The sequence below is a fragment of the Semicossyphus pulcher genome, unplaced genomic scaffold (assembly GCF_022749685.1).
Source record: "Semicossyphus pulcher isolate SPU_LCO1_2020_fin unplaced genomic scaffold, fSemPul1.0.p SCAF_1, whole genome shotgun sequence".
Classification (NCBI taxonomy): domain Eukaryota; kingdom Metazoa; phylum Chordata; class Actinopteri; order Labriformes; family Labridae; genus Semicossyphus; species Semicossyphus pulcher.
In genome coordinates, this window is record NW_027211603.1 from 15,425,355 (window position 1) to 15,443,091 (window position 17,737).

Genomic DNA, 17,737 nt, shown 5'->3' on the forward strand with positions numbered 1-17,737 from the left:
GGTCACCTCTTACTGTTAAACAAAATGTACTTATGAAATGGAGAATAGTTTATAATGTGAGCACTATTGAGCACACAGGCGGCTTTGAGCCCAGTGATCTGCTGGAAAAAGGGCCTTTAAATGGCACCTCTTTGATTCTGAGTCTTTGAGCGGCTTCAAAAGTGTTCAGAGTCCGGCACACATTGATATTTAACAAGCCGATTGAAGTCTTAATGCCACAGAGGTTAGAGGAGAGCAGGGGGTTGACTGTGCCACGAGTTGGCCTACTTGGTGGGACATTTAACCTCTGCTTTGTTCTCCGCAGGAGTGCTAACCCCGACCCTACAGTATCGAGAGCTACGTAACTGGGCCATTCAGCATGTAACTGTAGCTGTATGTGACTAGTTTTTATTCTAAAACACCAGTATGTAAAAAATAGCATCCTTAACTCCTTAACGCTTCTCATAAAACATAGAATTACAAATCATTTGGCCAATGCTACTGTTTGCTACAATGACTCGGCAGTTAAGCAAAAGGATCGGGGACTATGGCAATATCTCTAAAGCTTAGTCCTATTGGAGGAGATGATTAAGTTTTCACTATAGAAAGTACAGAATTCTTAATGCAGTGGTGTGCCATCTGATACATTAATTTGGAAAGTATATCACATGGAATATGATATTTATACGACAGCTGGTTCCGACCAAGTAATCTGATTGGACAGGAGGCATTCCATGAGTAGCGATATAGAGAACAACAACGCTGGGACTCTTCACTCTGTGTATCACTCCGCCTCAGCCAGGTGTTCTGACTACTGTTAATTAACACTACAGCAGACTGTGTATGCTTACATTGATCAAGCTGGTACCTCTGAATCACACAGCCGACTCTTATTTCACTGGTTGATGATAAATTAAAACAAACAGATAAATGGACATGATAGAAAACAGCTGCTCTGTGGTAACCTGTAGACACAGAGTGCAGGAGAATGTTTGGGTTGCTTGGCAACAACAGTCCAGTTTCAGCTAAGTAGTGGAAGTAGTTGAGTTGGTGGAGCAAAAAACCATCTGTTGTTGATTGTTACTTTTTACGACTATTTGCGGCTTGTATAACTGTTGTATAAAAGCAATATCAATATTATATTATAAATGTTGTTGATTATAGGCGAAAGCTGGGACCCGAGGAAGACCATTTGTGGTTGTAAAGTTGTCAAGTCAGTTCAGGACTAAAGAATTGGGAACATCATAGTTGTGTCTGGTATTTTGTTTGTTCGTGCACCTTGTACCCAACACCTGCTAAAATGTATAAACCATACACGTGCTTCCTGATTGCCCTAAAAGTCCAACGTTAACAGAATTACATGATTAGCAAAACTCTTTATGAAACCCATTGAAAGGATTGTTCCATTCTTTTAACAACTTGGACCTTACTTTTGTAGCGTTAGCCATTACTCCTGTTCCTTATAGCAGAAATTAAATTACCCTTTAGCTTCAGAGTGGCAGGATGTGCATTTCCAGTGAGCTCATGCTGCTGGATGGATGTGAGTGTTATGCCAAAGGTTTATCTGCTGGGGCAGAGTTTCACTGCTCTGCCGGCATTTGAGGACAAGGCAATGATTAAAGGGACAGGCTATTGATCTGTTGAGCATTAGGATGAAATGAGCTTGTAGGAGTGATGTGCATGGGTTCATTTAATTCGGCATCAGGCCAGGATACAGTGCTGCGCCCAGCCTGCATTCTCTCACTGTAAACATTAAATGAAAGTGCTGTAACGGATGGGTGTCGGGCGTGCAATATCATCGTTTGGTTTTACAGCAAGATGACAAGTGTCAATCACAACTTTTGAGTGGTTTTGCAAGTCGTTCTCTGCAGCATGTGTGTAAAGTCTTCAAGCTTTCCCAGCTTGAGCAGATTGCTCCCCGGTGGCCCTTTAAGGCGGCAGACGCATTGTGTGCGCTCTTTCTCTCCTTGTGTATTAGGTATTGAATAAGTGACCTTTCTGGTTCGTATGAGCTCATGGGAAAAGTGGGTGTTTCCACAGGAAGTTAAAGCCTCTCCCTCCCCCTCTGTTTCTCTCCCTCTCCATGTAGCCTTCTCTCTCCCTCCCCCTCAAACCTTTCATTCTGTCTTATTTTTTTTCCACTTTTTCTCACTTCAAGCACTCCTAAGTACCCAGCTAAACAATGCTGCTCACACAAATTCCTGTGTGAAAGGCTGTGAAGCATGGGGAAGAAAGGCGATGATGGTGGAGGACAGACAGCGTAGAAATGCATAGGGATCGGTCCTCTCTCCCCCATCTGGTTAACATTAAATCCTTATGGTGGCTGTGTGATTACAGACAGCTGCTCAGAGTCCAGCCCCAGAGGTTCAGCAAAGGTTAAAGCTGCACGTGTTCGGGGACAGGAAGTGATGCGCGGATGCCCCCAATCAAATTTCTTGTTGCTTAGATCAACGGGTTATACTGCAATACTTTGGTGTGCAAAACTCCGGTAATGGAATAGTTTGACTTGATTTTGGCGATTTCAAATGCTTAATTCAACACGGACAGTACATGCGAAAAGGAGTAGGATGAAATACACACTGAAGCCGCTTTCCCACTGATCAAAAAACCCGCTAACACCCGGCTTCTTCGCTTAGTGAGAAAGACTGCAATCTGCATTCAGACCCTGGTGTAATGACTCTGCAGTAGACCGGGGTAATTATCACCACGGCTCCGATCAGCATTGATGGGAACACAAAACCCGTGTCTATATGCTAATCTCCTATGTCTTTCCGGCGCAATGCTATGCTCCGTCTTCTGCGACTCCTTTTCATCTCAGCAACAACACGAACGTCGTCCCAAATTTGTCGGCGCCGAGTTTGATCAACAGACTGAATGAGTAATAGATACAATAAAGTCCTAATCAGTGTAACATCTTTACTGCTTACTAACCCTGTCTCTGGCGCGTCAGGCGGTGATGCAGCAGAAAAGAGACCGAAAGCAGGATACTCCACTGGCACTGGGAACAGAGACATAGGCATCTATACGCGAGCCTTCCTGGGTCTGAAAAACCTGCGTCAACGCACTAATTTCGGTGGGAAAGGAGTATAAGTTATTCTCCCCTCTTGTCTACCTCTCTACAACTATTTTGAACGCACATATTTCAGACAGTCACTATTGTTTTTTACAACCCAAATATCCACCCAGTGAAAAAGTGTCCTTTCCTATTCTTTATACCAGTTGAAAATATGTTTCTATTTCAAATCCACACAAGGATTGTTAAACACTTACTCTTCAGTGTGAGTATCTTTCGGCTTTCCCCTAAAATCATAGCCCCCCTCTCTGTCAAAAAACATTTTAGTTGCAACAACTTTAAAGAGACTAAAATGAAATTATATAAAGAAAGGCATGAATATTTATGCTATTATACATCTATAAGCATAGTACAATGCAAGAGTTAGTGTTATACTGTCAGAAATGGATCGTCACAGTCCCTCTCTGCTGTCGCCTGGCTGAGGCTGCGACCTGGCCGGCTCCACGCTGTCTGGCATGAAGTCTGCGGTGTCCTTAATTGAAACTGCCGCACTTGGCTCTGACCCACTGAACGAGTCTTACAAATAGCACGTCTCACCTGTCAGCTGGAGGGCAATCCCCTCCATCCACCCACAACCCTGTTTCATTTTGTGGTCACTTCTACCCAGGCTCGTGGTGCTGATGTGTTTGCATTGGTCTGCCAGCAGCTTAACCTGAACACTCACTGTGAGACAACTAGAGCTTCTCCTGACACTTGTTGAAGTATTCCCCTAGGTCTTATGATTTTGTGCTGTAAGATTTCAGTGTTCAGGCACCTATCTCTCTGATACCTGTCAATTTGGATCTGCTGGATAGATGTAACCGGCGCTGTTAAAGAATCTCACCGTCAATCTTTTAGACAAACCGCATCAATGGGTAATGAGAGCCGAGTTTTGCTTCTGCACCGCTGTGACATTTCACAGATGCAAAAACATGTTTTTGTTGTTTGCAGCGATCTTCCAAATGATCTTTTTTCTATTTTCCATGAGCGGAACTTAAAAACTTGCAAAAACGTGCAAAGAATCACACGAGTCCCGAGAACGTTGTTTCTCACCTTTTTAGTTTCTTTTTGCAAATGCATGAAACCACGCTACGCTTGTTTTATTCCACCCACTCCTCCATTCACTGCTCGTCTTATCCACCTTTGTGAGTGCAGAAAATACAACCGAGCAAGTGAGTGGTTTTTCTGGGGTTTTAAGGAACTTGAGTTATGTAATAAATGATGAGATCACCAAGATCAGCCTTTTTCCCTCAAGTCGCTTGTATAGCTATTGCAAAAACATATTGAATGCTGTCGTGTTTCGGTGTGGGGAATATTATAAATCTGCAGACGCATACAGAATATTTCCTAGAATAATCCAACTGAATGGCGTTTAACCTACATTTTCCCTTAATTAAGGAATAACTACGGCTGATGATTTCTAAGTCAAGGTCTGTGGATTCTCATTTGGCACCGGGCCACGCAGGAGGTAATTAACTCCTCACAGTGATGATGACTATTTGTTTAAGCTCAGCATTCTCTCTCATTATGACAATCTAGTAGGCAGACACGCCATCTCCCCTCATCTGTGTAGGTGCAGTGTGTTTTTTCTTAATTAATCGCCTGAGGGTTTTTAATCTTTTCATTGAAATCTCAGTTTTCCCCTCGTTGCTGCTGAATCAGTGATTTTTCTTCTCCTCTCTGTGTGGTTAATGATGCTATATCGGTTAACCGTTATCCTACTTGTTTGGTTAGAGCCACCTCTTTTTACTGACAGAGATGGAAAAAGGATCTATATTTAGTGTTAGTAAAGCTGTTTGTGTGGAGAGGAAGTGGGTGCATAGTGCAAGCATGATGCTGATTACACGCCTACACATTTCACCCATTCTTGCTTTCCTTGAGGCTGGCAACCGGCAGCTGTAGGAGACGGGATTCAGTGGGTTCATGTCTCGACTCAAGCTGTTATGAAGCGGGAAAAAAAGGTGCTTAAAAACACCTGATGTATGTTTATATTCAAATTGTGAATTACTAGAGCGTACGTTGAATAGTGACACGGCGAGACAAACACTGATTTCTTCCATCTTTGCGATTTCTTCTGCAAAGATTTTGTCCTTAAATGCACCACTGAAAGTTGTTTGTACGAGGCTACATTGCATTAAGCATTCATCAAGAGAAGTTTATCATCAACAAATTCCATAATTGTTCTGTCATAACTTCTGAAGCAGAAAAGGTCAAAAATGTACTCATTGTAGCTTCTCAGATACATTTTTTGCTGCTGTCATCTTTATTAAATCATTGTAATTGAATTATGGTGCTCGACTGTGATGATCAGTGTGAGGACATTCCCTTCGACTTCGATACATCTGGATAACCAACAAGACACTTATCAGTAAGGAAAATAATCTTAAGTTGTAGCCATGGTTTCTTGATTCTTTCTTTGTGTGGTAATTTCACGGTCAGTCCATCTGTGTTTCACAAAGCATCCAGATCCAGAACAGCCCGGCACAAAAAGCTGAGCTGCAGCTGCGACTTATCCACCAGCCCCGTGTTCACGGTGCAAACAGGCCTCTAATGTTTTACTGGTGTGAGCGTGCATGTGTGTGTGTGTGTGTGTGTGTGTGTGTTGGTGGAGGGCTGGGATGTATGGCTGGAATGCTGGAGGGGAACTGAGTGACAGGTTTGGACTTTGGTAGGTAGGCGGGGTGGGGTGGTGGGGGGGAACATGCCGTCTGTGACATCACCGGCACCCAAACGCAAGGCTGGGCTGGGCCAGCTGCCTGCTGCAGAGGTGGAGTTTCCTTCCTGCTAAGCTGACCGGGGCCGAGTGCGGCCTGACCCACCTCGCCACCAACATCTAAACTGTGCTGCAGCTCGGTTCTGCAGGGTTCTAGGACTTGTGTCTATCCGTTCTTCTATCATCCATCAATTTTGCTTCTTTTAAAATGAACCTTTGAATTTGCTTTTATTTTGAAAAGTCGGGACACCCTGTTTTGATAGTCCACATTAAATAGACTTAAACTTGTCTTTGCTATTGAACAGAGGTAAAAAACAATCCAAGGAGGTTAATAATCCTGTTTTTATCAGCTCACAAATACACGCCCACATTGTGGTCATGTCAGCACTGGCCTAATAATTGCCTAAGCTTGAGTATGTTCGTTTCTATTACATCAGCCTCTGCAAAGTACAAGTTGTTATACAGCATGTTGCCTCTGCTAAATAGTAATTAACCTGCGCTTTGAAAAGTTGCTGCACAACACTTTTGCTAAATGCCTCGGTAGCTTTGTGATAATTCAATAGTCAATGTTTTCAGATCTAGTGCACACAGGCCACTGTGGACCCTCTGTGTGTTATGGGAGTCTGTGTTTGTGTGTATGCACAGTCCAAACTACACTCACACTTTAAGAATGGAGCCCCACTGTTGACCCCGCTGTGAGCGTCAGCTGTCTCCTCATGACAGCTGTCCAGTGTTTTCATTTCACCCCGTCGGCCCAAACAGTGTGTACCTGTGATGTAGTCGGACAGATAACAGTGAGAACGCCGAAGTCACAGCAGCTTGTCTTCAAATATTTTGGGTATCCTATCAAGTCAGTTTTATTATACAGTCCATTATCGCATATTACAATTTATATAAAATGGGACTTCACTATCTGTAAAGCAGATGTGTTTCTTCTCTTATGTCAAAGCAATACTTGCATTTGGGTCAGTGGTGGGAATCGCAGGGTAACTCACGATACGACACGATACGATACGTTACGATATGATAGGATACGTGGCCGGATAATGATAATATCATGACACAGTGATTCTGCGATAATATATATATCACAAGACAATCATATAATGATACATCACGATATCTGACTAACTTAATCTCTGGCCAATTCATTTCCGTTCGTGTTACCCTCATTCATGTCATAAGCGCTACTGCGAGAAGTCATAAAGTGGTGACTCAGTGAGTCCAAATCGCAGGGAAATTAAAATATCCATATTTGGCGCCAGCCTATCGATAATTGAATTGCATGAGTCAGGACGACGATATATTGCTGTATCGATATTTTGTCCCACCCTTATCATTGGCACAATGATAGAAAGCAGTAGACCGTCAAGAACCATTTTTATCATAACTTGATCTTTTCAGTTGTTTTTCCCCCTAAAATAATAAACATTTATAGCTTCAGGTTCCTACATTTTAACATTTATATATATGTATATTTCTTAAGATAATTTTTTGGCTTTATTGATAGGACAGCTGAAGAGAGACAGGAAGTGTGGGGAGGAGAGAGTAGGGGATGACATGCACCAAAGGATCACAGATTGGTAGCTGAACCTGCGATCGGTGCGTTGAGGACTGTAGCCTCTGTATATGGGGCGTCTGCTCTATCAACTGAGCTAAACCAGCGCCCCTGTTTTATATCATTTTTAACAATACATATTTTGAGCCTCAGTGACCCCGCCCCGGATAGGCAGTAGAAAAGGGATGGATGGCTGGATGGATATCTTATGATCTAGGCCTTTGGTCGGACAAAAGAAGTTAAATTAAACACTTAATGCGTTTTTCTGACATTTTATAGGCCAAACAATCATTCAAATATCAAACAAACAAAATATAAACAGGTACTTTTCCTTGAACTTATTCGGTTTATGTAAAAGCAATGCTTATTGTTGACAAATGAAAACACTTAAAGCATTCAATCTGAGCTTTGATACCCAGCCCTAGTTGCAGATGGTCGAGTAGCATCTTCTGTGTGCCATAGCTCCAAAATAAACCCTGTGGCATCTCTACTGGTCTCACACAGCCTGAGTCACCCTGTTTGAGCAGCCTGATATATCTGATGAGGTCATACGCTAATGTAAGGAATTACAGGTCATATTACTGGACATGACTCAGGCTGGCTTATGTCACACAGTTATTGGTAGTCCTCCTGAGTCATGCTGCTCTCATTGCTTGCCCTCATTGCTCTAGCTCTGCCCGGGCCGAGCTGCAGCCCCTGTTAGCTCTAACTCCGCTGCTGCTGGCACTGCAGAACAGCCTCATCTATCACGGGAAACGGCTCTGAGAGAATCAGCTCAGCCACAACACAGCTCAGCAGCTAGCTACACCACCCATGCATGGTGGAGGGAGGGGAGGAGTGTAGCCAGAGGAGTGCCGTGCTCAATGCGGCTGCCCGAGGTTGACAGAATAGGAATAAGAGGTTGACGGGAAGCCGAGGTCACGTGCCGATGAAGCTACGGCTGGGAGAGAAGTGGTGGGAGGGAGGAGTAACACAAGGAGCTTTTTTTTTTTTTTCCCTTTCTGTCTCCGTCTGGTCGTCTGGAGGCACACTGGCAGAGCAGTGAAGCACGTTTGAGGATACACAGTAATACTGATGAATTATTGAGCAGTGGTGAGTGGATGTGACACAGGCCGGCGTACTTGCATGCAGCAGAGCGACAGGAGGGAGTGGAAGGGAGAGATTACCTGCAGCAACAGAGAGCTGCAGGTGAGGAGAAGTCATTCGTATGCAGAGGATACAAGAGACATTTAGAAACATTCACAGAATTAAAGCTCGACCCCCACTGGACTTTCGTAGTCACAACCAATATTGATATTTTAGAGTTTCAAAAATCAGGTGACAATATATCAGCTGATGACATTAACACTTAAAACAGCACTTTTAGTCATTTAGTAGCTTTTAGACTCCTTCTGGAGGACAGTATAAGATGGTACGAGAGCTGATAAGTCAATCAATAAACAGTTGATCATTTTCTGATTTGACAATGTTAAATGTTTTTTTAAGCAAAAATATAAAACTTTTTCTGGTTCGACCTCGTCTATTTTGAGAATTCGACACTTTCCTTTTGCCATGTATGACAGTGAATTTTGAATCCATCACCTTGGGCTTTGGAAAAAAATGAATGTTTGGCTTTATTTTTGTCATAGAGAAAATGATCAGTATTTTGAAGGATAATGAAAATATTCTATATATTATAACATATCTAAGACATCTTTGTACTACAGTTACTTGTTAATATTAATAATAACACCTTTATTTATGTAGCATCTTGAAAACAAGAGGTTACAATTTGCTTTGAGAATTAAATCAAAGACAGGACACTCATAAGGAAACACAGCAACAGAAACCCAAACAATATGGCCGGACACAGCAAGACATCTAAATAACATCTATATGAAGTAAAACCAAGAGGACGAAGGGTGTTAGATCAGAGCACAGAGAAGATAAAATGGTAATGGACAGTAGAATAGGCACAATATTTATCATGCGACAATCGTATCGTATGGTACTGTATCGTATAGAGATAGACCGATATGGTTTTTTCAGGGCCAATACCGATACCGATTATTAGTAGTCAAGGAGGCTGATAACCGATATTTGAAGCCGATATTCATTTGCAGTAAAAGTGAAAATATTGGCGTCAAAATTTTGAATAATACAAACTCCAACACTTAACTTTGTTTAAATGCCTTTAAGCATATGCATCAGAGCCAAAATAACCCAGTTTTAAATTGATCTCTTATCGGACGTTGGATTTCAAAAAAAAAAAAAGGTAATCGGTCTATCCCTAGTATCGTACTGTATCACGTCACACTGACTGTATCATATGATATTTTACTGTATCATATGATATGGTACAGTATCGTATGATACTGTATCATATCATACTGTATTGTATCGTATGGTACTGTATCGTATCATACTGTATCATATGGTATTGTATTGTATCGTATCATACTATATCATATAGTATGATACTGTATCGTATCATATCGTACTGTATTGTATCATATTTTACTGTATAGTATAGTACCGTATTGTATTGTACTGCTTTGAACCGCACCATACCGTATCGTGTTGTAACACACAAGTCTACTCTGATATCTGTGTCAGAAGCAAAAATGGTAGAAAATGGTCTGGTCATTCAGATGAATCAGTTGCGCGATTATCTAAATCAAGGAAGTGATTTACCTGCTTCTTGTTTGCTGACGTCAATCAGCTCTCAATATATGACTGTAAACTGTATATGTAACTGTATGTAATGTAATAAGTGTCAGATGCTGCCAGCTCTCTCTTGTGTCCCTGGCAGGCAAATAAGCAGCTTGTGTCATTGTGTGAAACAACATACAGTTCCACACACAAACAACACGACTTTAACAGTAAAAGTTTAATTTGGCTTGTTGTTGGAACAACAGGAAATCTTGTCTGGATTTTGTGTTTTCCTGATCGTTCCGTGTTTTAGGGTGTTGGTTTGACAGCCCCGAGCACTCCCCTCAGCTGTCACCACTTAACTAGTCCCCGAGGAGAGCCAGAACTACAAAACATGGGAAAAATTTAAAAAATGCATGACTCCTCCTCCTCCACCTCCTCCTCCTCCACCGGCTCCCTGGCCCCACCCTTCCAGTTTGGGTTACTAGGAGACCAGAAATTGTCCCCAGAATGAGAGAATCAAAGCCTTGAGGATTGAAGGCACCGTCTTGTAAATGTGTTATTAGCATGAAAGCCAGCCTGCTGTCTAAACCTAAGCAGTAGTTGTGGTGTGAGGGAATATTTGCTTCGCACTTTTTGTGCAAGTGTCTGCAGACGGTGTGTTTACCTCCTGTCTGCAGAAGGGCAGTAAAGGTAGAGGTCAGTGAGGCTGTCTGTGCTGTTTTCACCAAAAACACAAGGACACAGTGGCTGTTTGTCCTTATATTCATTAGATTTAAAGACAGCTGGTTTAAGTTACTGTTGCTTTTCAACATCCATAGTCATACTGAACAGGATATTAGTGTATTTCGATATATAGAGAATACTCAGAAGAGTCAGTAGGCAGAATAAAAAGTTGTATTTTAGAGTGCGCTGTTGATGGACACTGTCCTCCAACCATGCAATGCATAAAGGAAGACCTATTCAACTGGCGCCTCGTGTGCCAAAATCGCACTTTTAAAGATCTCAGTCTGGACCTTTAATCATTTAGCACAGACACTCTTACCCTGTTAAGCTAAAGATCTTAAATAAAACGATTGAGCAGTTGGAGCAGTAAAACTAAATAAAAACATGTTAAGACTTGTCTTTTAAGATTAAAAAGCACATTGTTTAAACTGTTTGTATGTTACTGGGAAACCGCTAAAGTTTCAATCCCAGAAACCCCACAAATATTCACACTTTCTTCTCTTTTCCTCTTCTTCTTCTCTCCTGCAGTCGTACTTTGTCACCGACTATGACCCCACGATTGAAGACTCCTATACCAAGCAGTGTGTGATCGACGAAAGGGCGGCCAGGCTCGACAGTAAGTGCACTTTGCAGAACAAACACCACCAGAGTAAATACACACACACGGTGACAAATACACACAAGGAGGCTATCGCTATGCTTCTAATGCACTCGAGGAATTGATCGCAAATTTGCTGCAAGTTACTCTGCGTGTGTGTTTGTGTAACTGTGTGTCCCCGCGCTCTCTAGTCCTCGACACGGCTGGACAGGAAGAGTTCGGAGCCATGAGAGAACAATACATGAGGACAGGGGAGGGCTTCCTGCTCGTCTTCTCAGTCACTGACAGAGGAAGGTGAGTGACAGCTTCTCGTTCTCTACTCCTTCTCTTCACCGCCTTCGTTCTGTTTGCACATCTCTGTTTACTGTTCACGATTACTCGGCTCCTCCTCTCTCACTCTACTTAAACCATAAATCTTGCACCCCTACTCTCACTAGTTGCCGCTTGCACTTCCGGACCCTGCTGCTGTTGTTCTTGTTGTCATTTTTCTTTTGTTCTCAACACTTCCTCCCTCATCCTGTTCTCTTGAATTCACTTTTAGGTGCACCTTTGCTTCTATTTAAAGCTGGTATAGAAAATTTCCACTTGATGCAATGGCGCCACCAAACAAAAAAGTCCCCGGTTTGAGTTTTTCACTCCGTATTAACATCAGATGGCTTCTATATGGAGGTGGAACAAGCCAACACACAATGTACTGTGTGATACAAGTTAGATGATTTAAGCTCATTTTAAGTTCAATCTTGAGGATTATATATTGTATTAATTGGCCTTTGAAAAGAGTGCAGATTAAATGGTATCAAAACGATTTATTTTATGTCAATTAACTTCAAAATGTGGCAACACTTCCTTCTTTTTTGAGGGTGTGTTGTCGATATTTCCCCCTCTTGGTTACTAGTGTCGTGTAATTTTATGTTTGTATCTTATTTCATTTCAAACTTGACAAACAGGTAAATCATGATTATTATTTCTGGTTGTCTCTTTTTGTTGTATTCTAAAAAACAGAACAAAAAAATGGTTAAAAAACACCTTTAAAAGTGGGGTTATGTTTTTTTTAAATCCTACCGACTAGACAAGAAAGGGTTAATAAAGGTTTGACGTGTGATTTCAAAATGCTTAAGTCACCTTTTAAATATTTGTTTAATATTAAACTTTACAGTATTCTGTCTGTCACACCCGTCCTCCCCGCCTTTGTGTCCCTGCCCAGCAGTTGAGCTCGCAGCATTCCCCTGCCCCCACCCGCTGCCCCCTCCCAATGTTTATGTTGTAAACAGTCTTTCCTTCCTCCATTTATATTAGTCAAGTCTTTCCAGATTTACTATGTGCGCAGCAAGCCGTCTGTGGGCCCGTGCCTGGAATGCCGTCCGGGGTTTGTGGTCACATTTTGCCTCTTTTTCCCCCCAGACTGACATTTTTATTTGCTCAGTGGTTTAAAAAGTGCACTTGGCATTTCTATCATAGTGGGACAATGGTCAGGTCAGTGCACAGAGCCGAGCCTCAGACAAACACATTTTATGTTTCTGTAATAGTGTGGTTGACTTCTTCCCCTTCAGTCTGATCCACAGTGGTGATGACCCCAGCCTCTTGGTGATGGATGTGTTCATGTGGGTGCGTGGGGGCTCATTTTGCTATGTCGGGTGCAGGCAACACCACATGACACCGTGTTTTATGTTTTACAGTTTTGAAGAAATCTACAAATTCCAAAGACAAATTCTGCGGGTGAAAGACAGAGATGAATTCCCGATGATCCTCGTAGGAAACAAAGCAGATCTGGAGCTACAGAGACAAGTAAGTCCAACAGATTGCAGAGATCTGAACCCACAGACTGACAACAACATGCACCCTGTTTGATCATCTGACGAGATAATATCCACCAGTCTGGAGGAGTCTCATTTGCATATATGAAAGTAAAAGCAAGCGAGTGCAGCTGCAGCTAGCTGCGAAGATACAACAGGATGTGAGTGAGAGAATAAAAGACAGGCTGGAGAAATGGTGGTGTCAGGAGGGGAGGATGATGGAGAGAAAAGGGAGTGTGATGAAATGATGAATCTTGGCTGTTGGTATGCAGTAGCTCGTGGCTTCCTGCAGTGAATCCACACCGCCCCCTTATGGCGGAAAGGAGCATTACAGGCACATGGAGCTAACGGCTGTAAATGTGACAGGAGCCCGTTTTGGTTAATTATTTATCCTGCTGATATAAGACGTGTAAATGTTATGGACATTTTATAATGGTGACAGCTTAGCTTGATGGGAGCTCCTTAATAGAAGCCTAAACATAACATGGTAGTGGTCATATCATCCCTTATTGATGTGGGGAAGATGTACAATTGAAACAATCCACAGAACATGGTGTAACCATCTGTAGACAGACTTCTTCAGTATTTTACATGTTCCTAATTTATGCTAATTGAGCTGTTTCTTTGAAGGAATACAGCTAAGCTTTGGACTTAATTACGATTTCCATTATCCAGATCCAAATGATGTGCACAGCTGTTTAAAAAAGAGGGTGGAGGCAGATTTCAGCTGTGTCCCTGATGCACACACACTAAATTACATGTGGAGTTAGCTTACACTTAAGAAATTACAAAATGCAATACAATTAAAATGGGACATGCATATAAAAATTACTTAATTTTTGGTGTTGATGAACAATATTTTCCCAAAATGCTTTCAAATAAAAAAAAATAAGAAGCTCCAATGAATTGAAAAACTGGTGGATGATTTTGTGACAGCTCAGGGGAAAACCCGGTCAGAGGACATGTGCAGAGAAATGAATGAAAATTAAAGTGAAAGAGGCGAGTTTGGCTCTGTATCTGTGAAAAGGAGCTAAATTGGGTAATGACAAAGATCTTCATTCAGTGTTTCTAAGGGTCACTTTCACCTCAAGTCCGATGCACAAGCAGTATGTAGCACTCACTTAGGACCATAGATACGACAGTTTTGTGCCCTTTGTCTTTGTTCCCTCAGGGATCATTAATCTACATAGTTAACATTTAACAACACAAACAACTGTGACATTTGTAAGTGTGGATCAACAGAATGTTTGGGGCCTTCATTAAAAAAACGTGAACAACTGAAAATGACACTTGTATCAATAAGGTGGGATCAATACCCATTGGAACCACTGTTAGCTGCTGTATATTCAGCTCACCATGTAACCAGTAACATATGAAGAAGGACACAATACCCGAGTACAAGTTTCAAGAAGATGAAGAGGGAACAGGCAGCGTTTAATGATAGGACTCAACATATGGACATTCTGTTAGTCACTTTGGCACTGCACCAATTTAGTCTTGATACAGTAAAGACACTGTTTATGCAACTATAACATCAAACATGAGCATGTACACAAACAGCGTATGCTAACTGACAAACTCAAAGGTTACATTAATGTTATTCATATTATATAGATATTTTATTATGTTTGGTAAACAACATCATCCTTATGAGCAGAAGACGGCACTGTCTCGCGAGCACATGGTTTTATTCGAGGGATTGTGGATAATACCTTAACATGTGCCATCATTGTTTCCTTCTTCCTCCTGCCTCAGGTAACCCAGGAAGAGGGCCAGCAGCTGGCCAGACAGCTGAAGGTCACATACATGGAGGCTTCAGCCAAAATCCGTATGAACGTAGACCAGGCTTTCCACGAGCTGGTTAGAGTAATCAGGTAGGTGGTTTATGAATGCATCTTTTACATATTGTCCTGGTGTGGATCTTTCAATGTCTCATATTTGCATCAGTGGGTTAAAAAGATTCAAGCACTTCTATGGAAACTATTGCAGAACACAGAGGTGCCTTTGTACATGTTGTCTATGTTGCTGTAATATTTGATCTGATTTATTAACAGGCGCCTGGCAACATTAGCAAACAACCTCTAAACAGTCATCACGTTATATGAGACGCAATGAGAAAAGCTTGGGGGGAAAAGCACAGACAGAAGTCTCAGTTGAAAAACAGTTCTACAATTACAAAATAGTGCTCCAGTGCCTTTAAAACAAATTTGAAGATAAAGATTTTTCCATTTATTATTACAGATTCAAAGAAAGACTGAGGTATTGCAAATTTTAACAGGAAAATGTGTCATGTTCGTTTTGCTTTCTCCCTTATACCAGGAAATTCCAAGAACAGGAATGTCCACCGTCGCCAGAACCCACGAGGAAAGAGAAAGACAAGAGCGGCTGCCATTGTGTGATCGTCTGAGTCGGCCTTATCACTGTAACTCATGCAGCTACTCTCTACAGCCCCACCCACTCTGCCTGACATCACATCCTTTAGTGGATGACTGACCGCTGCCTTCTCCACGTGCATGACTCCAGACAGCCTTTTCTGAGATACTTTGACCAGGAAGTGCTGTCCCCAGGACATCACTATGGACAACTGACAATGCCAAATTTTAACACCACTCTACCTTCAGCCGTAATCTAATCCACACGAGAGAGTCCCAACACTAAACATTGCCTTCTAAATCAGCTTGACAAATTAATGTTTTGTACTCTGAAGGACTTCTCTTGCCTTGTAGTGACTTTGTACTTGCTACCGAGATTGAATGAAAACTATATATCCAGAATGTTAATGAGTTTCTTTAGTTTCCAGAGCAGAGAGATTATCTTATGAAGCTTTGTGTATGTTGTGCCATATCCACCTTTACTCCCATGTGCTAATCTGCTACTGTACATATGTGACATTTGTTGTGATTTTCAAAGTGTATTTCTAATGAACTATTAAATCACCACAGTACAGTGTGTGAGGTTGAGTTTGGTTTTACATATATGAAAGTGAATATATAAGTATGTATATAAATATAATGCCTAGACAGCCCTTAAAGCTACAATGATAGAACTTTTTGGCATTCTGCAGTGGATTCTTTACTTCGTCTGTGGTTTCTGCTTTCATCTCAATTGCCAAATATGGAGTGTCTACTGTATTAGATTTTTAAAAGTCTTATGGATTGACAGATTTTTATCCCATGCCATCTCATCCGTGTATCGAGAGTAGCAAATTTATTTCCTAGAAGGTGGCGGTTCCATCAAAATTGGACACCATACGGTTTATTAGATATCTTAAAAAGCAGTAGATCAACTTATTGGTAGAAAACTGTGTATCATTCAAAACTAATGAGATTTTAGATCAAACACTGTATGTTCTGTATTCAACTTTAAAGTAATCAAGAAGAATCAAGAAGAAAATCGAGGATCATTCCAACGTGATGCATCTATTCTGTCAAACATTTAGCCTACGACATAGATCAAATAACTGTCATATCATTCCAGTAACACAGTGGCAATGTGTTTGTTTTGTGTTCTTAAATTACTCTGTTAAATAACTCCCCCCACCCCCCCAACCCACTGATACATCAGATGGAAAACCAGGACAAGTGGAAGCTTTGAGGCGCACATCATGAGACGGCCGCTCTCCAATAGGACATGAACTGACAGGACCTGCCACCTGTGGAGCCTTCATCGCCACAGACACCAAACACTGATCTGCCTTCTTTTTCCACCTCTGTACTTCTGTTCAGGCGTACCAATGAAGTACTGCAGTTTGTTTTTCATATCATCCTCTTGTAATATAAACAACAGGAAAATGATGGAAGTATGGGACTTGATTAAATGTTTCTACTCTACTTTTATACATTATTTTCTTATCAAACTAGTTGACAAGTATTTTTCTATGTTTATAAGTGAATACACGCCCACAGCTCAGCTGTGTATATATGTAAAGAGGAATATTTAATTCTCTTATGTTCAACTGAAGATGACTGTTGGCCCAAATTTAACAATTGGATTCTCCCCGCAGATGTGACCAAGAATGTTTTTATCTAATTGAGGCTTAGAAATGGAGAATATATTTATCCTGAGGTGTTCATCATCTCGAATTACAAAAGGTCAGGTCAGGTGGTAGAAGGTTTTAGAAATGATTCTGGTCTTTATGCAGAGCTTAAAACCACACAATAATTAATTATGATAATCAATGAGATTTAAAATATCAACTTCCAATCGTATTGCAAATCCGAGTGTACATCCAAATCATGCTGTTTTCTTTCTTTTTCTTCCATATCAGTGTCTTTTGCCCTGTGTGTAGCTTTTGGTGCTAAAATAAACTCTGTCATTGAGCCGGATGGGTTAGACAATCTGTTCTTTTAAGTTAAAGAAATACTCAGACCTGAATCTTTAATACTGAGCTTCTATCAGAGAGATGTAACACTGCAGTAAAACCCATCGTTGTTATTATACTCACAAAAACACACGGGCTGGTTTTATATCATCAATATGACCTCTCATTAGATAGAAAAGAATGAGAACATAGAAGGACTTTCTGAAGCTCATTTTGGTTGGGAGGGACGTGGATCGTCTTTGGTTATTTTGCAGAAACGTGTGATTGATTTGTGTTAATCACCCTGCGATGGACTGCTAATCGGTCCAGGCTGTACCCTGCTCTTTCCCACTGCGTCCCTCCAGTGGATAAGACGGTATACAGCAA

The 17,737-nt window shown here is 41.4% G+C and overlaps 1 protein-coding gene across 1 annotated transcript in view; it reads left to right on the forward strand.

Annotated features, from left to right (window-relative positions):
- Positions 1–17,369, forward strand: part of rras2 (RAS related 2) — a 31,506-nt gene extending 14,137 nt beyond the window's left edge. Inside the window, exons 2-6 of the mRNA XM_069676102.1 lie at positions 11,188–11,275; positions 11,449–11,551; positions 12,934–13,042; positions 14,806–14,924; positions 15,370–17,369. Of these exons, the coding sequence (XP_069532203.1) occupies positions 11,188–11,275; positions 11,449–11,551; positions 12,934–13,042; positions 14,806–14,924; positions 15,370–15,457 (507 nt within the window). The 3' untranslated portion in view covers positions 15,458–17,369. The remainder of the gene's footprint in view (positions 1–11,187; positions 11,276–11,448; positions 11,552–12,933; positions 13,043–14,805; positions 14,925–15,369) is intronic.
- The last annotated feature ends 368 nt before the right edge of the window (positions 17,370–17,737 follow it).